Below are 22,697 nucleotides of genomic sequence, written 5' to 3'. Positions count from 1 at the left end.
AGTATCCTTAGCTACTTTCCCATGAAATTTTTAACACCGCAGATATACTGTGTATCATATGTTTACGTACTGTATGTACATCTGTGCTTTAGACATAAAAAAGAGTAAAATTTCCCAAGAACCAAATGTTGTTCCCTTGGAAACAATATAGTGCACCACTGAGAGTGCATGGCTTATTCTGAAGCTAAGTCAACTGAAGCTTCAAGTTGTTCTCTCTTAAGTAGTTCAGAAATATGAGCAGCAGACATGACTTCTGCAAAACCAGTTTGCTATGCAGTTTCAGTATTGCTCTTCCTTTTCCATTCAAGTGATAAAGATACTGCTGACTATTCTGAACGGTCTCTTTCCAGGTGCTAGAAGATGTGACCGGTGAAGAATTTGTCCTGTTCATGAAGATCCTGTCTGGGTTAAGAAGCTTGCAGACAGTGAGTGGAAGGCAGCAGCTGGTGGAGCTGGTGGCCGAGCAGGCCGACCTGGAGCAGACCTTCAACCCCTCGGACGCCGACTGCGTGGACAGGCTGCTGCAGTGCACGCGGCAGGCCGTGCCGCTCTTCTCTGTGAGCGCTGTTGTGCGCGGCTCGGGTTCTGGTCGCTCTGTCGGCTCGTAACTGTGTGGTTACACTTGACCATTCTCCTCAGAGCTCTGGTGAAAGCTCTAACAGCGGAGCCGTCATTTGTTTTACGCAGGCCTAGGTGAAGAGCCCAGAGCAGCAAGAAGTTTCCTTAAAGTCTTGACTAGAGACTTCTGAAAAGTCTTGAGAATTTTATGTCCTACTCTGTAGTGTTCACTGAGTTTTTAAAACAGTTTAGTAACCTAACTTCTTTTTCTTAAATTTTCTAGATTGTTGTTATAGGTAAGTTTGCTGTTTTCTCTCTGGCGTTGTGCCTCCTCTGGCACTGAATCTTCTGAGAGATACATAGCAAAGTTTAAAAAACACAATTTAAAGGAGCTGTCCTTTTGGGGAAATGTATAGTGTAAAATTCAACAGTGAAGTTTCCCATACAATTTGACCTTAGAATCGAAGAAGAGTTCGAAGATGTATAAAAGTCCCATGCTCCAGATTACTTTGCAACGGAGTATATGCTGTCTGTTGAGGTTATTTTTGAGATGCTCTGGGATATGCTCTCCCATTGTATTTTAGCTGTAGTACTTGATGCTTTGATACTGAGCATTTGTTGATTGACTAAATTAGACTATTATATTTGAGAGAAGAAGTATTTATTTTTCTGACAATTCAGTATTCTTTGGATTTTTACAGAAAAATGTTCATTCCACAAGGTTTGTGACTTATTTCTGTGAGCAAGTTCTCCCTAACCTCAGTTCCTTGACTACCCCAGTGGAAGGTCTTGATATACAGTTGGAGGTAAGAGAAAGTTTCTGGCTTTAGAACTGAAAAGGCATTGCCATATTTCAGCCTAAATGTAAACCACTAACTTGATCTGATTGCTAAGAGATTTAAGGCTTGGTGGTGGCTAGCTAATAACCTGTCCCAGGATTAGTTACATGGGAATGCTTTATGGATTAATTGAGAGTTTGCTGCAGTGGGAAAGCAGGTTCTGTAGTTTTCATTATAGTCATTCTCTACCTTTGTAGCCTTAGTGCTTTTAAATACATTGGTCAGTCATGACAGTTCTTATCTCTGTAACTGATAGTAGTAGTGAAAGTCACTCAGTCGTGTCTGACTCTTGCAACCCCATGGACTGTAGCCCGCAAGATTCCTCTGTCCATGGGATTCTCCAGGCAAGAATACTGGAGTGGGTTGCCATTTCCTTCTCCAGGAGATCTTCCCGATTCAGGCATCAGCCAGGTTTAAATAGATTAACACAAAATATTGTTTATCCCTTCTCCAATAGAATTGACTACCCTCTCTCCCTTTTATATCTCAACTGTAATGTACATACACATTTTTTCCAAGCATATAAAAATACTTTACTTCTTTCTTCCCAATTTAACCTTATTCCTCTCTGAATCTCCCAAATCTGATGTAGAGCCTGATTCTGAAAAATCACCTGATAATGTTTGTTTAGTTGAACTGAAATATGGAAATGTGCCATTTCCCTCATAGGTCTTTAGGAGAGAGAATAGTCTCCCTGTGCACTTAAACTGTGGTTTGCTTCACGTGTCCTGGGTTTGACTGATCAGAAGCAGAGATGAACCTTAAGAACAGTGGCAGTTACTGATACTTTGAGTTAGTATCCAGAGACTGAACTTGATAGCAGAGGAGGCCCAGCCTAGATGCTAAAAGTGAAGAGTTCTTACTCGTCGTCTCTTCCTTGTGCATTACTGTCCTGTAGCAGAGAGTGTCGTGTGTGCTCCTTTCCTTCCTTACTCTCACAGGTGTTGAAAGTCATGAGGTCAGGGTTTTAGGGTCTGCACTGCCTCTCACATATATTGTGACTTTGCTAAGTTACATTATCTCTCCGACCTTCAGTTTCCTCAAAGTAAAATAGAGCTGCATCTCTAATTTCTTTTTTCCAGTTCAAACATTATGATTCTGTAAAAGCCTAATTGAAAAATAAGCAATCTTAAATAGTTTTGCAGAATATTATTTTACAACCCTTGCTCATTCAAAGAAAATGCTAATAACAGTAAATTGTGTGTTGTAGGTATTAAAACTCTTGGCCGAAATGAGTTCATTTTGTGGTGACATGGAAAAGTTAGAAACAAATTTAAGGAAACTATTTGATAAATTATTGGTAAGAATTTTTTTCTTTCCTTATGGCATAGTCAGTATAGCATCCCAAAGTTTAGTAGTATAGTATTTACAGATTATGGAGAGCCAGATTTTGAAGTGACAGGTAATAATCCTAATGAGTGTTCTTAGCTGCTCAGGCCACATGTTGTCTACTTTTTAAAAACAAATCTGTTTTAATCTTTGGCATTTCTTCTGTTGTTGATGCTTTAGACAAAATATAATACAAGATTTATATAGTAACTTTTTCTACTGTTTATTCATCAAAATATTGTAAATGTTTGCTCCAGAGCACCATCGTGGTTACTGTTCAGGGCCAAATAGCTCTAATAACCTAGAAGTAAAGTCATTAAGTCATAATTTTTTTTATTTTGCGGCTTACAATTTAGGTTTCATATCCAAAAAATCATTTTTTCCATGACCCACGTCAAGGAGCTTTATTCCTATGCTTGCTTCTAGGAATTTCATAAGAGACATATATCTTACATTTTTCCTTGTTTTTCTCTATCTGACAGACTTTGCTTAGTATAATAACCTCTATAATAGTCATCCCCGTTGCTGCAAATGGCACTGTCTCGCTGTTTTTATGGCTGAGTAGCACTGCTGTGTGTATGTCCACATAGACGCACATCCTACCTGTTTACCTGTTTGGACATGAGGTTGCTTCCATATCTTGGCCATTGTAAATAGTGCTATGAACATTGGGGTGCATGTATCTTTCTGAATTAGTTTTTTCTGGATATTTGCCCAGGAGTAGAATTGCTGGATCATATGGTAACTCTTTTTTCAGTTTTTTAAGAAACTGTTTTTAGAAATGCTGTGTTTTTTTTTTTTTAAGAATACTGTTTTAGGAGCATCAGCTTTTGTTGCCAAACCTACATTGAATCCTGACTCTTTAGCTTGTTTTTTACCTAAGTTCTCAGAACTTCATTTCCTTCATCTGCTTAGTGCTGGGTTGCTACTTTTGTTGTCAGTAGTAGCAGCAGCAGCTATACTGTAGGTTAACATGGAATGTTGACAGGTTGGATCATTGATCCAAAATGTAAAAGGGATATCTTACGTAAATTTCTGATCTTGGTAGTTTTTAATGTTTCATATCTTAAAAGTGTGTCTTATAATTACTTGAGTATATGTTTTATAATTAGTGTGTAGAGCAGATCTCATATATCCCTTGTATTTTCATCTCTTAGGAATACATGCCTCTCCCTCCAGAAGAAGCAGAAAACGGGGAGAATGCTGGTAATGAAGAACCCAAGCTACAGTTCAGTTATGTGGAATGTTTATTGTATAGCTTTCACCAGTTGGGCCGAAAACTTCCAGATTTCTTAACAGCCAAGCTGAATGCAGAAAAGCTCAAAGATTTCAAAATCAGGTGATACATAATTGAAGTGCCCCAGTCCTTGATAAAGGTGAAAGCTATCTTGAAGCTGCCTTGATTTTGTTTTCATTTTGCAAGAGCTTTCCCCCCACCCTTTCTTACTACAATGCAAAAGAACGCAGGATCCACAAAACAGGAATGTATACGAAGATACAACTGTGGTGGCATGACTAATGCTTGGCAGAAGATGGCTTTTTGCAAAAATGGACTCTGGCTCTCCTCACTTGCTGTAGGATATTGGGTGGATTCTCTGACCTGACATCTCAAATTGTCCTCAGCTGTTCAATTTATAGATACTAGCACCTACCTTATGGAGTTGAGAGAATTAAATGACAGTAATGAAAAGCCTTAAGCACAATGCCTGGCATAAAACAATGATGCCACATTGTTAAGCAGAATTCCTAGAAGGCGGCAGGCTGGAGTTACGGTAGCACTTTTCCATGCATACTACCTGGAAACAAATTTGAAAAAAAGATTACTCAACATCCTTTGCAAAATTTACAATTTTGTTTTATTTTTAAACTGGACCCTAAGGTGCAAATGTGTCAGACACGGTCCCTTGTTAGCAGATAAATACAGAGAGATTAAGTGACTTGTGTCTGTCACTTGAGCTTCATTTGACTAGTGGAAGAGAAGAATCCAGGCCACCTGATTCTAACCCATGGTTCCGGGTTGTTTCTAACTTAGGTTAACCTTGCAGTTTAATGTACAAGCTTCCTTAACCCAGTTCTAGAAGTGTTTCCATTGCCAGGTTGAGTGTGGATGTCTTCCAATTTTTGACAAAGAAAAACTGCTTTTATTTTACTTATTTGTGTATCTCTTATGATCATACATTGATAATTAAAAGAAAGTTCCCCTCAAAATTTACTCTTTATTGGTAAAGGCTGTAGTTTTCTATGAATTTAAAAACAGAGTTGAAGTGATGATTTGTTAATTAATAAATACTTCTTCATTTAGGCTGCAGTACTTTGCACGGGGCCTGCAGGTTTATATCAGACAACTTCGCTTAGCTCTCCAAGGTAAAACAGGAGAGGCATTAAAGACAGATGAGGTAAGAATACTGGGTTATATCTTGTTAGGAAATTTTTATAATAGCCACCATTCATTACAAATTCAGACTGAATTCATATATTGAAATGTACCATTTGACTTTATTTGAACTGATGATTTAAGTCTAAAAGTTGAAGATACAGTGTTAGAAGGCTGCATATTTAGCTATATGCTAAGTTATATAGGAAACTTCTACCATTGTTGAAATGTCTTGAATGTTTCCAATGTTTGTTACCAAACTTTGATACATAATGATCTTTCACTGGGGTCTCATTTGCAGCACATTTTGTTTAAATATTTGATTAGCAATTGTGACTTTTTAAAATTTTACCTTTTTGAAACCCAAACATATAGTTTACATTAAAACTAGAAGTATTAAACTACTAGTTCTGTACCAAACTATACCTTGTGTTTATGTTGGGATCTTTGGTTTTCCCTGATCTCATCTATTTTGATCAGTCTTCATCCTACTTCATCCTAGTCCTAATGAAATATTTTAAGTTTCATTGAGTCTTTCTGTAACATAAACTGATTTCTTTTAAAACAACTGATACGTGCCAATGACCTGTCCCTTACTTGTTATTCAAGTGAATTGTAGTTAACAGTTTAATGTTCTAGCCTGTTGAGGGAAGATAAAGATTATTTGCTGTCTTGCCATCTCTACATTTGTTAATAATTGAGAAATAGGAATAAGCATTATCTGTAGATATAAGCCAATGAATTTCCTAACTGTAGAAATGATTCTGAAAAAGAAGTGGAATTCAAGTTTTATATGAGAAAGTAATAAATAAAAAAAGAGTTACTGGCATTTTAATTTAATGTTGTTTTCCTTTTACAGAACAAGATTAAAGTCGTTGCATTGAAAATAACAAATAATATTAATGTTTTAATCAAGGTAAGTCTTCCTTTCTCACTCAGCCATCCCAACTAGCTAGAAAGTTAGTGCAAAGGATATATGTCTGTAGTAGTCTAGTGCAGGAGAAATGCCATTACGTTCCATACATTTGGCCTTAAAAGGCTTTATGCCTTTTATAATACCAAGTAACATTTTTGTAGCTGTTACCATTCATTGTTTTATTTATTTAAACGTTACTGCAGAAGATAAACCAAACAAAGGGAGGCATGCACAGTTCTGACCAACAGCATTGGAGCTGATACATTAGACTCAGAAGTTTCACTGTCTTAAGTTCTTGTAGTTTTAACGCTATTGGTTCCTTTTGACTGACCAATAAAACCCTGCTTCACTACACGAAGAATGGACAGTCTTATGTGATGCATGACATGTTGCCCCGTGCTCTTTTCTGTTAATTTGTCTGTGTAATAAATTGAGTTTTCTATACTGTAGGCTAAGGTGTACCTTACCATTAAGCCATAAACACGCTTCAGTTCTGTTTACCCTCCTCAAGTATCTGTTAGCCTAAACAAAAATTAATAACCTGAAAGAACAAAAGAGGAATCACAACAACCCATCATTTGATATCATTAAGTTAACGGTATTGTCACAAGTTAATAGTATTGTAGCCAGGGGGGAGAAAGAAATATTTGTCACACTTATAGCACAAAGCCTGACAATAACAAAATCAGGGCGAGTGGTATGTCTTAAAAGTAGTCTGGTAAAAATCCCATTTAATACTTAACTTTTTATCAGAAAGAAAGGGAAGCTTTTCAGAGAACACAGTGAGACACTGAAGGATGAATAATCAGTGCCAAAAGGGAAAGGGCATTAAAAGGGAAGAAAACTGACTCACACCTCGAAGAAAATTTTATAATAGGCATCATTTATTTCAAATCTTAAATATAAATCATAGTTTGAAATGGTGAATTAGTACATTAAAATGTGAGATTTTACTTTATTTGAACTGATACCATAAATCAAAGTTGAGGATACACTATGTTTAGAATACTTTAAGCAAATACTCGGAGAAGGCAATGGCACCCCACTCCAGTACTCTTGCCTGGAAAATCCCATGGACGGAGGAGCCTGGTAGGCTGCAGTCCATGGGGTCGAGAAGAGTCAGACGTGACTGAGCGACTTCACTTTCACTTTCCACTTTTATGCATTGGAGAAGGAAATGGCAACCCACTCCAGTGTTCTAGCCTGGAGAATCCCAGAAGATGGGGTCGCACAGAGTCGGACACAACTGAAGGGACTTAGCAGTAGCAGTAGCAAGCAAATACTAACTGTGAAAGAAACTCAGTTTACTTTTATCAGATTTTACCTAAATAGAAAAATTAGGGTAAAATGATAGATATAAATTCATCATAGTTGTGAGGGTATTATGAGGGTTACATTATTTCACTTCTGAATTATTTCAGTATTTAAATTTAATGTGGGTTTTTTCATTATTGGTAATATATAGATATTTGAGGGAAGAAAAACATGATTACCCAGACTGTTAGTTTTGTTCTAGTATTGAACCACTTAAAAATCCGCAATAGCAAATACAGATTACACCATTATATTTTCCTTAAAGCACATTAGTGACTTCATCTGTGCAAAAGAAACCACTTGGAGATTTGACTGAAGTTGATTGATTATTTTGTCCTGTAACCTGAAATGACATTTGAAAAAAATTAGCTGCAGTTTCTTAAATGATGTGCACAAAATAACATTAATTAGGTAATATATGTCATTTGTAGACATAATTGTCCTTGTTTACTTTTCTCTTGCAGTTTTTTCCCTAGGTTATTATTTTAGTCACTAGCACAAAAGCAAATGGGATAAGTTACTTTCCTTTTCTAAGATTAAAGATGTGGTCTTCCTGTTTCCTGTCTTTACTACCACTTCCCATAGCACCAAATACATTAGAAATCTCTAATTTTGTTTCTTCAGGATCTCTTCCATATTCCTCCTTCTTATAAGAGCACAGTAACATTATCCTGGAAGCCTGTACAGAAGGTTGAACTTGGGTAAGGAACATATTTAAAAGGGATTAACGTGTTCTAATATTTGACTTATAAATATGAAAAGTCTGAATTCAGATTATTATATTTCCTGGACAAAATGGTACATTATTAAATGATTATTGATAAGATGTTAAAATATAGCTATTAGAAGTGTGACTTAAATAGAAAATCTAATCTAGTATTTATAAAATAAACTGGTGGAATACAACTCTGGAATTTTCAAACCATTGTTTGTATTGCAGTGGCATAAGACTTTTCTGATATGTTCTATGAAATGAGTCACTTGAGTATAATCTGTGAAGCTACATATTTCAGATTGTTTTAAAGCCCTATAAATGCCCTTCTGACAATGTCTGCGTAACTGAAGCAGAGTTAATTTGATGACGTAAGATGTTATTTCCTTTTTTCTGATGTGACTATCATCTTTAGGATGTCTTTTGTAACTAATATAATAAATATATTGCTAGCCTCTGATATAAAAGAATTTTTTTTGCATTGCTGTTCTTCCTACCATTATAGGCAAAAGAGAACCAGTGAAGATACAACTTCAGGTTCACCTCCCAAGAAATCTTCAGCAGGACCAAAAAGGGATGCCAGGCAGATTTATAATCCTCCTAGTGGGAAATATAGCAGCAATTTGAGCAACTTTAATTATGGTGAGCGTTTCCGTTTGGGTACAAGAAATATGAGAGATTAGGCAGAAACTGTGCTGTACTTGATTTTAATTAATAATTGAAGAGTATTGGAAGAGTAACTCTTTGAGGTTACTTTTTTTGAGTTAGCTTGGGGAACTTGAACTGCTGGGAAAACAGTTTATCCTGCTCCTTTCTAACTCACCCTTGTGGGTTCACTGAGCTGAGCATGTAACACTAAGAACCTGAAAAATATGCCTGTTGTATTCAGAGACGCCAACAGAAAAAAAGAAAGGAAGATGACATGAACCATCCATTCCTGATTTTCCCTGTTTTTAGCTTCAAAGCGAGACCTTTTGTCCATTCTCCCTCAGGAAAAGATATAGCCTCTGGCAGGTGTGGTATTAATGATCCTTCTTGGACCTCGTCATTGCTTGTCCTCCCATTTTCTGTTACGACTTCCGAAGGAGAAGTCCTGGAAGGTAGAGTTGATGTTAAAGCATCGTCTAGCGAAGATGTGTCCTCTGGCAGTCTCCTCCACTGCCCAGAGTGCAATCCTCCTGTCAACTTCCCACTAGTCCAGTCTCTCCCAGGGCTGTTGAATCAGAAGTGAAGTTTGTCTCATTGGCTTTTAAAGAAGAATGGACATAAATATCACTGACTCAGATCCTTAATCTTGCTTAAGAAGACAAAGTTTAATACCAGAACCAAACATACTTGTGATTGGTCTTGATTACCAATCAGAATTAATTCTGCAAAAAAATTCTGGAGAATTAATCCCCCCAAAAAGTACATTCTGAAGCATATACTCCCTATAATTGTTTCCAGGATGAGATGATTTGACATTAAGTAAATGCCTTCTATGATAGCAAAATTCCTCCAATATCTGAGCAAAAAGATTATGAAAAGGCAATTTCAGATTGTGAAATGAAACCTTAAACTCCAATCAGACCCTTTGAGGCAACTTTAGTTTAGAAAAGATCACTGAACTCTTTTACTTATATAATAATAAGTAAACATGCCTCTCTTGGCTTCTTGTCTTATCTGAAAAATAGGGATAGCAGAGAGCTTAAAAACGTCAAAAAATATTTATGATAGCATTTTGTAAATGGAAAAGATTCTATTACTCCATTGCACTAAATATTGTCTGTCCTCTGTCACTTGTATGATTTAATGTGGTATTTGTCAAAACCTTTCTTAACATCAGCTGTTCTCTCAAATACCATCAATTTAGATGAATATGATCAACTATGGCAATACATAGAGAATTGTATTTGTTTTCACTTAGGCAAGTCAATTACTCTGAATTTCCATGAGTATTCTGCCCTGTGACATTCATTGCCTGCCTTAGAATCAGATGATGTAATGCATGTGGAAAAGAGATGTGAAAAATGCAAAGCTTTAGGTTGTATGTGATTTTTTTAATTATCAAAGGGTCGGCGGGGGGTTGGTGAGAAGCAGTTTTACCGCAGACAAAAACCAGGGAATTTCCTGGTCATCCTGTGGTTAGAACTTCGACCTCACACTGAGGGTCCCTGGTCAGGGAACTAAGATCCCATAAGCCACACGGCAAGGCCAAGGAAAAAATCCAGGAGTCACTTACAACTTTAGTTGTTCTTTAGTCAGCAAAGTAACAAGAATGACAAACATGCCTGTTAACTGTCTTTTGTGTCTGGTATTCCTGTACTTTAAAATTCCTATAGGAGCAACCTTGTAATTGGAGTGCTTGTCATAAATTGAACTACAAAGCAAACTAAACTCTGATTGTTCTTATTGGAAAGTAGGAACAAAATTTCTGCTAGTATTTTTATTTGGGGGAGTTGAGATGTGTCAGGTTATAAGTATTCTCATAGAAACAATTTGAAGAGTTTTCTTGGATTTCTTTCACCCATTCAGCTAAAAACAGTTCTGAGTATTACAGATGAAAATTAGTTGACCTATCTATCTCAAATTTTTCTACCTTTTTAATGTCCTTTCCTTAGGGCACTGACAGTGGGTTAGGAGGAAAGAGAAACTATTGGATTTTTTTTCCTGGGATGTCAGTATTGCCTCAGGACAGAGGGAGAAGAATGTTTTTTTAAGTCTTTAATACTTAGACCTTATTACCCATATTTAATCACTGAAATTCTACTTTTCTATGTCAGCCAAACTCAATTTTATTATATCACTGTCTTACTACAGTGAACAAGTCTACTGCAAAGAAAATAGATTATGCCAGTGTCATGGGCCTGAACTAGTTCTATGCAGAGAAGGAACCAGAATTTGTAATTCATCTTTGAGTCCATGTAGGCATAGTTAGACTTTTTTCCTTATCAGAGTTTTTCACTTTACTAACCAATGTCTCTATTATTTGCTTTATCTAAAGGTGTTTGTTCCCATAACTTAGTTCAGCTTCCTGGTGCATTTTCAATCAAAGTATTTGCACATACCCATGTTCAGTTTTCCTTCCTGTAGAACAGAGTTCCCTGGTAACCCACAAGTACTAATTCTATATTTTGTGACTTGTGTCCTTCAACTTTTACCTTTTTTGAATGTTAAAATAATTTTTAAAAGTATAATTTTAACTAGTAGCAGTATTAGTTTAAGCTTGAAACCATTAAAAAGATCATTCAAGTGATTTTTTGAATGTGATAGCTCATGATGGTTTCATTTAAATAGTTGGCATACCAATCATTTTAGAAAAATGTATCATGACATGAGAGGTGACTTTGAATCAGATTCCATTCTGTTGACAGGTAAATGTTGGTTAAACTAGGGAAAGGTCTAGTTAGTTTTCTAACTCATTTTCTGGAGGGATAAAAATAAAGCATCACCCAAAAACAGTAACATAATTCTAGCAATAATGTCAAAAAATGGATTGCAGTACTAACTGGATAGGAATTTTTCAAGCCTCCAACATTATGGAACAAAAATGGCAACACCAGGTTCTTTTTATTGCTCCACAAGATTCCTGCAGTGAGGAAGTTTGAAGGTTCCAATAAGGAGATTGGATCTCTGGAATTAGAAGTTTGAGACTCTTACATTTGTGTATGATGAAAGGTCCAGCCTTGCTGATAATGTCAGTCAGTTTTCTTCACTGGAAAGACTCCTTTGAGGAATATTTCTCTGGACCTGTAAAACAGACTGACAAGTAAATCAGGGACTCATTCTACCATATGATCCAAGTGACTGATTTTTCAGCAAGAGATGTGCTTAATTTACATCAGTAACCCAAACACTGTAATATATACAAACAGCGTTTTTGGCAGCACTCTGAGCAGCTCATACGTAGCTGACAAAGCAGTGAGAAAAGCTGTCAGAATTTGTAACATTATTTTTCAATGTGGTGACCCAAACAGATTACCTTTTCATTGCATTTGAAAGGTACATTTTTCATTCTAGCCTAACTTTTCAGAATTGATCACTGGTAGTTTAAGATATTTTACATATATGACACTAACTTTTGAAGGCCTATAGCTTTAATTCATATTAAATATAGAAATGTTTATAGTTTCATTAGTCATCTTTGTGATAGGCACCAAAATAAAGAACTAAATGTAGTTATCGTTAACATTGTCACCTTGAAATATCTTTAATGGGATACATTTAATTGAGTACATACTATGAATATATTTGGCACCTTGAGATAATGCGCTTTGGCATATATGATGCCCTGGTTTTATGTAGAGATTTGAACTTGCAGATGTACCCGCAGAATGCCATGCTGGTTTTATAGAGCTTACTGCTACATTCAGAGCTTCCAGCTACATTTCTTCTGTGTGTGCTGTCCCATGACGTCCTGAACAAGACCTAAACCCTTGTTCGCTTTTTCGTAGAGCAGAGAGGAGCCTTCAGGGGAAGTAGAGGTGGCCGAGGTTGGGGAGCACGAGGAAATCGTAGTCGGGGAAGACTCTACTGAATGAGAAGTCACATTCTTCAGCATTGTCATGAGCTTAATATACTTAATTCTACTACTCATTGGATTACCGGGGGTGTCCCTTTAAAAAGACTGCTGCCTTCAGCTAAAAACTTACTGTTCTTTATACCTTTGTATGTACGATCTACTTTTGTAACAAACCATGGTTGTGTCCAAGGTAAAAACCACAGCGATATTTTTGGATGCTTTGTCTGCAATCTTGACTTGTTTTTGCAATATCGTCATTATTCAGACTTCACATTGTGAATCTTTTAAACATCTTGATAATTTGTTATTGAGAGCTATTCAGATCTAAAGTGTAATAAAATTCAGTCCATTTCTGATAACTGGTGAAGATCATCAGTGCTGAAAGTTTCCTGATTTTCCTGTCCCCCCGTCTCCCCCACGCCAACATACGGAGAAGAGTAATGGTCAGACTTAACATTTATTTAATAAAGCTGCTACGCAATGGTACAGTATTCCTGCGTGTCAGAAAAACAAAAATACTTAATCAGCTTTCTTAAAATGTAGAAATGACATGACATTTTTAGGAAGAAGTAAGTTGCTTTGCACTGCTTACTTAACTCTTCTCCATATGTTGTGATATAAACTTTTGAATATGGGATCTTACTATTTGCATAGAAATGTGTATGTATAATATACATACATACATGAGCATATATCTGTGTGTGTGTGTGTATATATATATATGCATGCTGTGAAACTTGACTATACAACATAAGTCATTTTTTTTTTTTAATTCCAGGAACGGGTAGTCTTTGACACGGTGATTATCCTCTTGAGGCTGAATCCATTATTAACTTGTTATTTAGGTTTTCCTCCCAGTAGTGAGGTCTTTTGAGTCAGTTGCACTTACATGATTATTGTTATTTAAAACTAAAAATAAACAAAGGCTGCATTTTCAAAGGTAAATTTGAGATCCCTGCTGGAGAAACACAGCCAAAATACTGAATCTGATGTACATACAGGTTTCTGCAGGATGAAATAGAGTAATTTAGAATTCGGGGATTTGATAACCAGGGCAGCCCAGAAAAGTGACTTGATAATATGATACACCAGTAAGGAAGGGATGCTCTCAGTTTGCTTTGCCACTTTCAAGATTTTAACTTCTCAGGTTATTAATCAAAATTATTGTATAAGTTAGTCAATAGAATCTTTAGGTTAAAACAATAGATGGGGGGTTTGTGGAGTGTTTAATTGTCATGGGCATTTTTAGTAGCATAGGCCCTTTGCTCTGCATTTGAATGTTTCATATATTTTTGTTCCACAATTAATCTTCCCTCCCCAGGTTTGTTATTCAAATCTAATGCCTGAGTGACATTTTCTAGTAGTTTGACCTATTTTTTGAGGAATAGTTTGTGATTACAATGCAGGTGTCTTCATTACTGTTACCTCTATATCGGGGGAATAGACAAAAACAAAACCCTTTGTTAGAATTACTGCACATGTTTCTGGAGAAAATGTTTTTTGAAGACTAGAATGATACAAGTGAGCAAAAGAAGTTGGTCAGCTTGACTATGGAGTGGTGGCAATAATCTCTAAACATTCCAAAAGACTATGAGCTGAACTTAAGCTCCCTTGGAATCTGAACAGATATAGGAACATGGAATTGCCATTTGACAACTGTGACCAGGTAGTCTGGACCTCAGAGTCAGATCAGCCAGTGGCCTAAAGCCATTTCAAGTACAGAAGCTGTTTTGGGACTACATTTATATAAATTTGAACATTAAGTATAATTTTTCCTCTTTTTCTTTTTAATATTTGTAAACTCAGAGCTAAAAAGTGACTTTACTTTCTAAAGTTTGATACTAAGTTGACTGTGTCCTTCCCTTCCCGCCTCACTGTTCCCCTTCCCTTTCCTAAAGCAATAGTGCACAACTTAGGTTATTTTTGCTTAAAAATTTTGAACAAAAACTTCATGCCATGGATTTTTTTATTTTGCAAGACACCTGTTTATCACTTTGTTCAAATGTAAATGTTCCCTTATGCTTTTGAAATAAATTTCCTTTTGTAATTTTGTTTTGTGTCTTGTGTTATCATTACGGCATCTTCAGTTTCTTGTATGTTCATTTCTTGCTTCTCATGTGCCAAACAGTCTGTCAGACCATGAAAATACAAAGATGGACAAAATACTGCTCTTCATTCAAAGAATTCCGTATTGCCAGTTATCTTTAATCTTCAGCCTTTTGGATTTATTTTTAGAAGCTAATAACCTTCTGAAAAAAGAATTGGGTTGTTTCTATCAAAGCAAAACATCAGGTACTTGGCAGATCATAATGGAATAATTTCTTCCCTCAGTGTGTAAAGCAACTTCTTGATTTGACTACCAGCCTTTATTAAAGATTTCCTTTATTAAAAAGATTTTCCAGCCTTTATTAAAAAGCACCAAGGAGGGATCAGTACAAGCTACCTAAATTCACTTAGTGATCACATCCATTCCTATGGCTTTAATACCATCTACGTGCTGAGGGCTGCCAAATGTCTATGTCCATCCTTTCTTGCCTGGAGTTCCATGATAGCTTCCTGATTGATTTCCAAGCTATTACACTTGACTCTATAGCTTGTTCTAAACACAGCAGCAAAGAAACATCCACTTCTCTACTTGAAGATGTTCCCTGACTCCTTCCTCATTTTAGAATAAAAATCAAAAATTTCTGACCTCAGCTGCTACTTTTTTCCTCCACCACTCTGTCCAGTCAGCTTCATGCAGGCTAGGCAAAGACACACGCCTACCTTACAGTCTGCACTAGCTGTTCCTTCTAGTCACATATCTGCAACTCACTGCTTTAACTCCTCAAAAGTCATCTTCTCAAGGAATCCTGTTTAATACCACAATGCCCCCTTTCTTCCTGCCAAGACTCCAGAATCCATTTACCTACTCTATGTGCTCTGGAGCATTTACCAACTTATAATTTAAAATATCCTGTATTTTTAGTGTTTCCCCCTGGTAAAATATAATGTAGCTAGAATGCCACAAAGGTTAGGGTTTTTGTGTTCTGTTAACTGATAATCGAAAGCATTGAAAACAATGTTTGGTACATAGTAAGCGTTCAATAAGTAGTACCTCGAAGGTGGTGTTTTATGCTGAGGATATAGTGGTGAACAAGATAATCAAACTCATGGAGTCTACATCCTGTTACACAGAGCCTGATAAGCTGATTTCAGAGAGAAGCGTCATGAGGACACTGAAGCATTGACGGTGAATGTCTCTTAAGAGCATAGAAATGGTTAGAAAAAGTTTGTGGAATTCATTTGAGCTGAGTCCTAGATGATGATTTGGAGCCGGCCTAATGGAGATTTCAAGGAAAGGCATTTGAAATAGAGGCAATAAAACCTTAAGAATACCAGTGCTTAGCTTCATAATCCCAAGAATTCCTAAACTCCATCTGGGCTGAACTACTTTCATTAACTCAAGGAGCTCTTTCTGATACTGGGTAGGCACCTCTGTCTGGAAAATCTCTGTTCCCTGATTCTCCCTCGTACACTCACCAGGCTAACATTCCTTTCTCAGGTCAGACTAGATTTCACTCCCCACAGGAAGCCTTCCTGCCCAAGCTGCATACAGGACCACCTGTGTGCTCCCTTAGCTCACTATCCTTCCTCCCCATTTTCTGTTCTGATGTGTAGAAAACAGCAAGTGGGATTTAATTCTAGCAAGTGTGATGGAAGCTAAAACTCAGACAAATGAAATCTATCAAAATCCTAAGAAACTAGATTTATTCCTAGAAATTGTACATTTAATACAGCCACAAATAAAATCAAGTAAAATTCTGGTCATCATAAAACAAGATGATACAAAACCAAGATAGACTGCTACATACAGTTCCAATTTGTGTTTGTCAAAAAATTACGATAAGTAGAATTGGAACCAAGAAAAGCAAATAAAAGATGAGGGAATGGTATTTCTAGAAGAAAAAACTAAAACTTAGTATGCTATAGTGGTAAGATCAGAAGGCACAAACACACTAAATGGTTTGAATAGAATTAACTTGAATTTAATCATGTGCTTAGTCGCTCAGTTGTATCCAACTCTACGACCCCATGAACTATACAGCCCACCAGGCTCCTCTCCATGGCGATTCTCCAGGCAAAAATACTGGAGTGGGTTGCTATGCCCTTCTTCAGGGGATCTTCCCAACCCAGGGATTGAACCCAGGTCTCCCTCATTGCAGGCGGATTCTTTGCCAGCTGAGCCACCAGGGAAGCCCAAGAATACTGGAGTGGGTAGCCTACCCCTTGTCCAGGGGACCTTCCCAACCCAGGAATTGAAGCTGGGTCTCTTGCATTGCAGGTGGGTTCTTTACCAGCTGAGCTACCAGGGAAGCCCAGATTCAATCATAAAGTCAGGACACTGAAAGTTGGGTCTATGTGAGGGAGTAAAAACTGGGGGTGGGGAGTGGATATGACCTTTAGTTATTTAAGAGACTAAACAGTCACAATACAATTATTCCACAGAAACTGTCATTCCCAAACGTATTAACAGAAGCAAGGATTTGGATAAACTAATGGCTGGTAAGTCTATATCAAGAAAATTCTTTATTTTAAATTGCAGTTGATTTACAATGCTGTGCCTATCTCTACTATACAGTAAGTGACTCATATATGTGTGTGTGTGTGTATATATATATATATATATATATATAATGTATATATATATGTGTGTGTGTGTGTGTGTACATATATATATATACACACACACTCTTTTTTTTTTATATTCTTTTCCATTATGGTTTACCACAGGATACTTAGTATAGTTCTCTGTGCTATATATTAGGACCTTATCGTTTATCCATTCTAAATGTAATAGTTTGCATCTACCAACTCCAAACTCCCAGTCCATCCCTCTCCCTCCCTGCCACTCCTCTGGCAATTACAAGTCTGTTCTCTGTGTCTCTGAGTTTGTTTCTGTTTTGCATATAAGTTCTTTTATGACATATTTTAGATTCCATATGTAAGTAATATTGTATGGTATTTATCTTTCTCCTACTGACAACTACACCTAGTATGATAATCTCTAGTTGCATCCATGTTACTACTGCAAATGCCATTGTTTTGTTCTTTTCATGGCTGAGTAGTATCCCACTCTGTGTGTGTGTGTACATATATATATATATATATATATATATATACACCACATCTTCTTTATTCACTCATATGTTGATGGACATTTAGGTTGTTGCCATGTTTTGGCTATTGGGAACAGTGCTGCCATGGGTAGGGAGACATGTATCTTTTTGAATTATAGTTTTGTCCAGGTATATTCCCAGGAGTGGGATTGCTGGATCATATCATTTAAAAATCCTATTTTTAGTTATCTGAGGAACCCCGTACTGTTTTCCCTAGTGGCTGTACCAACTTATATCCCCACCAACAGTGTAGGAGGGTTCCCTTTTCTCCCATTTGTTATTTGTAGGCATTTTAATGACAGCCATTCTGTTGGTGTGAGGTGGTACCCCACTGTAGTTTTGATTTGCATTTCTCTGATAATTAGTGATGTAGAGCATCTTTTCACATGTGGCCATCCACATGTCTTCTTTGGAGAAATGTCAGTTAAGGTCTTCTGCCCATTTTTTGATTGGGTTGTTTGTTTTTTTGTTGAGTTGTATGGGTTGTTTATATATTTTGGAGATTAAGCCCTTGTCTGTCCCATCATTGTCACATCATTTGCAAATATTTTCTTCTATTCCATACACTGTCTTTTTGGCATTTGAGGGTTTTTTGTGTGATTTTTTTATGTTTGCATCAGGAAAATTCTTTTGAGGCTGACCATCATGATATGCTCAGAGCAGCCCTGGTGTCACTGGGAGTTAGAATCTGGGGCTGATTTGACACTTGGTCTCATCCAAAGTAGTCCTTGTGCTTCAGACTCCCTGACAAACTACTGACAAACTACTTCTAAATGAAATTACTGTATTTCATAATTTCTAATGAAATTACTACTTAGGTATCCTCTGTCTCCCTGTTGAAACTCCTCTTCACTTTGCATACAGCTGTTGGGAGATAAACCTATATAGCGCTTCCTCTGTGACTAGCTTCCCTTCCTAGTACAGAGATTCACCCTTTCAACCCCCACCAATTCAAAATCACCAAAGGAATTAACTACATGTAGTAAGCTGCCAATAGTTTCTTCTATTCCTAACCAAACATGCTGTTTCACTTATCAAGATAAGTCTATTTCCATTTCCCCTTAAATCTGGGCTAGCCTTGTTACCTTCTTTGATCAACAGAATGCAGAAGTGACCCTTTGCCAGTTCTGGGCCTGGCCCTCAAGGAACTTCTACTTTCACTCTTTGGGAGCCTTGAGCCACCATGTAAGAAACCTCTGTAACTACTGGGACTGAGAGACAGAGGCCCGGACAACCCTAGCCATTTCAGTCATTCCAGGTGAGCACTAGACATGATTGGAGGCATTTGGGAACATTCCAGCCCCAGCCGAGGTCCCAGGTGAATTCAGCCTTGTGAGTGACCCCCAACTAACAGCAGGAGGAGCAGAACTACCAGCTGAGTCCAGCCAAAAAAACTATGAAATATAATAAATCATGGTCTAAAGCTTAAAATTTATGCCACAAAGATTTACGCTGGTTCACCGTGAAGCAAAAGATAATCAGAATTTAAACCAGGGTGTTATAATAACTCTCTCAGGAATATTTATATCTTAAGTATTTTCTCTAAGAAATAAAAAAGTACAGATCCTTTGCAACATTCAGATAAAGCGGCCCCAGGGAGGAAATGAATAATCCAGCAAGACCATTTTACCATTGTCCAAGTCTCAGCTTAAAAAGGTCTATAATTTATGATAATGATAAATTAAAGGGCATTTTTGCTAAAATATTTTATATTGAAAGGCCAAATTACATGCAGTTATGAGCTTTCCTAGCATTTGTTAAACTAAGAATTGAATCACAATTTAGAGATTATTAGCAGTACTCTTGTCTGGAAAATCCCATGGACGGAGGAGCCTGGTAGGCTGCAGTCCATGGGGTCGCGAAGAGTCGGACATGACTGAGCGACTTCACTTTCACTTTTCACTTTTATGCATTGGAGAAGGAAATGACAACCCACTGCAGTGTTCTAGCCTGGAGAATCCCAGGGATGTGGTCACACAGAGTCGGACACGACTGAAGTGACTTAGCAGCAGCAATTTTGATAACTACCATCTTATAGTTCCAAAGGTTTTATCTAACCATAAAGAACAAATATGTACTTAAAATAGAAAAAGAAATATCAGGTCTTAGAATAAACAGAAAGGTTAACAAGTGATCTGGGCTTCCCAGGTGGCGCTAGTGGTAAAGAATCCACCTGCCAATGCAGGAGACATAAAAGAGGAGGGTTCAATCCCTGGGTTGGGAAGATCCCCTGAAGGAAGGCATGGCAACCCACTCTAGTATTCTTGCTTAGAGAATCCCACGGACAGAGGTGCCTAGTGGGCTACAGTTCATGGGGTCTCAAGAGTTGGACATGACTGGAGCGACTGAGCACACACACAAGTGATCTATTTGGATGTCAAAAATTGGCAGCAACAGTTTTATTTGGGTTAGAATTTTTCATTGTTTTATGCACATAAAATGGGAAAGCTACCTTTTGGGAAGTATAAAAATGAAATAAACTAACCACTTAAGCATCAAGCTTTATGGAAGATAAAAATAAAAATACATTTCCTATACTGCCGTCAGATACTTCCAGTCTAGCTGGATGAAGGAAGAACTACTCAGGAGTTTAGCTGTTCAAAGTGTACAAAGTAATATCATAAAGAAACCCAATATTGTCACATTAGTGTCACAGAATTCAGAGGAAGCAAATAGGAGTTGACAGATTTTTTTTTTTACAATCCAGGATTTAAGCTGTACCTTAAATAATATATATATATATATATATATATATATATATATATATATATATATATGTTTTTTTTTTTAAGAGCAAGGAAAGATGCTTTTTGTTCATCTTGTGTTGGAGAAGACTCTTGAGAGTCCCTTGGACTGCAAGGAGATCCAACCAGTCCATCCTAAAAGAGGTCAGTCCTGGGTGTTCATTGGAAGACTGATGTTGAAGCTGAAACTCCAACACTATGGCCACTTGATTCGAAGAGCTGACTCACTGGCAAAGACCCTGATGCTGGGAAAGATTGAGGGCAGGAGGAGAAGAGGATGACAGAGGATGAGATGGATGGATGGCATCACTGACTCAATGGACACGGGTTTGGGTGGACTCCGGGAGTTGGTGATGGACAAGGAGGCCTGGTGTCCTGCGGGTCATGGGGTTCATGGGGTCGCAAAGAGTTGGACACGACTGAACGACTGAACTGAAGATGAGCAAAAGCACTTCTAAGGGTTACTGTGATGCTCAAAACATAGTTCAGTAAGACTAGAGAAGTGGGACTTGGCAGTCGGAACCTGCGACAGGCAGAATTCTAAGATGACTCCCCAATGATCCTTCTTGTTGTTGTTCAGTCGCTAAATTGTGTCCGACTCTGTGACTCCATGGACTGTAGTCCGCCAGGCTCCTCTGTCCACATGGAATTCTCCAGGCAAGAATACTGTAATCAGGGTAGTCCGCTTGGCCCACAGGTTGGTTCACTAGAAGGAAGTGCTTCTCAAACTTTTATGTACATACCAGTCATGTGGGGTTCATGTTAAAGGGTAAAACCTGCTGGAGATAGAGAAGAGCCAAGAATGTGTTTTTTTTAATAAGCTCCCAGGTGATGCCAGTGCTGCCAGCCTCCAGATCTACACCCATGATGTAAGGTAGCCACTAGACACGTGGGGCTATGAAGCTCCCAAAATCTGACCAGTCTGAATTTAGATGAGCTGACAGGTGTCATTCAGAAAACTAAGATCATGGCATCCGGTCCCATCACTTCATGGCAAATAGATGGGCAAACAGTGGAAACAGTGGCTGATGTTATTTTTGGTGGGCTCCAAAATCACTGCAGATGGTGACTGCAGCCATGAAATTAAAAGACGCATGTTCCTTGGAAGAAAAGCTGTGACCAACCTAGGCAGCATATTAAAAAGCAGAGACATTACTTTGTGAACAAAGGTCCGGCTAGTCAAGGCTATGGTTTTTCCAGTAGTCATGTATGGATGTGAGAGTTGGACTGTAAAGAAAGTTGAGCTCGGAAGAATTGATGCTTTTGAACTGTGGTGTTGGAGAAGACTCTTGAGAGTCTCTTGGACTGCAAGGAGATCCAACCAGTTCATCCTAAAGGAGATCAGTCCTGGGTGTTCACTGGAAGGACTGATGTTAAGGCTGAAACTCCAATACTTTGGCCACCTGATGGGAAAAGCTGACTCATCTGAAAGGACCCTGATGCTGGAAAAGATTGAGGGCAGGAGGAGCAGGGGACGACAGAGGATGAGATGGTTGGATGGCATCACCGACTCAATGGACATGAGTTTGAATAAACTCCGGGAGTTGGTGATGGACAGGGAGGCCTGGCATGCTGCAGCCCATGGAGTCGAAAAGAGTCGGACAAGACTGAGCGACTGAACTGAACTGATAGGTGTAAAATAGATACCGACTTCAAAGACATGGTACAAAAATAAATACTTCAGTAGTTTCTATAGATTTCACAATGAACTAATAATATACTGCATATAGTGGGTTAAATAAGATGTTGGTTATCTCAATTTTTTTTTTTAATTATGTTGTGGCTCATGGCTCGCGTTACGTTTTTACGTTTCTACTGGACAGCACTGACCTAGACTAACAAGCCTCCCAATTGTGAAGCTCCCCCATTGTGAAATCTTCAGAACAAAAGAGAACCTATCCCTTCCCTTAGGTGTTTCGAAAGCATACCTTGTATTACCCAACCATTCGAAACAAATAAAAATAATTTTTTTAAAAAAGTATTAATACATATACGCTCTGAGTCCTCTCATTTCTGCTGAGGCTCCAACTGGAATACTACTTTTCTCTCTCTCTCTCTCTCTCTCTTTCTGGTTCCCACTCTACAAAGAGCGTATCGCGCACAAGAAAACAATAATAAAAAAGCGGTCTCCGACCTGAAACCAAACTGGGACAGCGCCTGAGGCAGCGCTTCCGCGTCGCCCAAACAGAAGCGGAGGAAGCCGCTTGTCAGCCGGCGGCACCCTCTCGGCTCCTCCTCCTCTAGCGTCGAC

General features: G+C 37.9%; 1 protein-coding gene and 1 long non-coding RNA gene across 5 annotated transcripts in view; one reads left to right on the top strand and one right to left on the bottom strand.

Moving 5' to 3' along the window:
- The window catches only part of API5 (apoptosis inhibitor 5), a 27,212-nt gene extending 12,618 nt beyond the window's left edge, over positions 1-14,594 (top strand). The window contains exons 6-14 of one of the 2 annotated variants that reach the window (XM_065944433.1): positions 351-557; positions 1,260-1,364; positions 2,608-2,697; positions 3,884-4,065; positions 5,029-5,122; positions 5,960-6,016; positions 7,955-8,031; positions 8,548-8,684; positions 12,481-14,594. In XM_065944433.1, coding sequence (XP_065800505.1) covers positions 351-557; positions 1,260-1,364; positions 2,608-2,697; positions 3,884-4,065; positions 5,029-5,122; positions 5,960-6,016; positions 7,955-8,031; positions 8,548-8,684; positions 12,481-12,503 — 972 coding nt within the window. In that variant the 3' untranslated portion in view covers positions 12,504-14,594. Of the gene's footprint in view, positions 1-350; positions 558-1,259; positions 1,365-2,607; positions 2,698-3,883; positions 4,066-5,028; positions 5,123-5,959; positions 6,017-7,954; positions 8,032-8,547; positions 8,685-12,475 lie in introns of both variants that reach the window. The other variant, XM_065944432.1, reaches the window with a different exon arrangement.
- LOC136174338 (uncharacterized) lies at positions 6,883-22,697 on the bottom strand. 3 transcript variants are annotated; one of them, XR_010664395.1, is made up of 3 exons: positions 11,682-12,469; positions 9,014-9,288; positions 6,883-7,673 (listed from the first exon to the last, which is right to left on the bottom strand). It is a non-coding gene; the product is annotated as an uncharacterized lncRNA (long non-coding RNA). The 3 variants fall into 3 exon arrangements; XR_010664393.1 differs by lacking the exon at positions 6,883-7,673 and adding an exon at positions 22,581-22,697 and having other exon boundaries at positions 8,691-9,288; positions 11,682-11,771; XR_010664394.1 differs by lacking the exon at positions 6,883-7,673 and adding an exon at positions 22,581-22,697 and having other exon boundaries at positions 8,691-9,135; positions 11,682-11,771.

The sequence above is a fragment of the Muntiacus reevesi genome, chromosome 9, assembly GCF_963930625.1.
Source record: "Muntiacus reevesi chromosome 9, mMunRee1.1, whole genome shotgun sequence".
NCBI lineage: Eukaryota > Metazoa > Chordata > Mammalia > Artiodactyla > Cervidae > Muntiacus > Muntiacus reevesi.
This window is presented reverse-complemented; position numbering and strand designations above follow the sequence as displayed.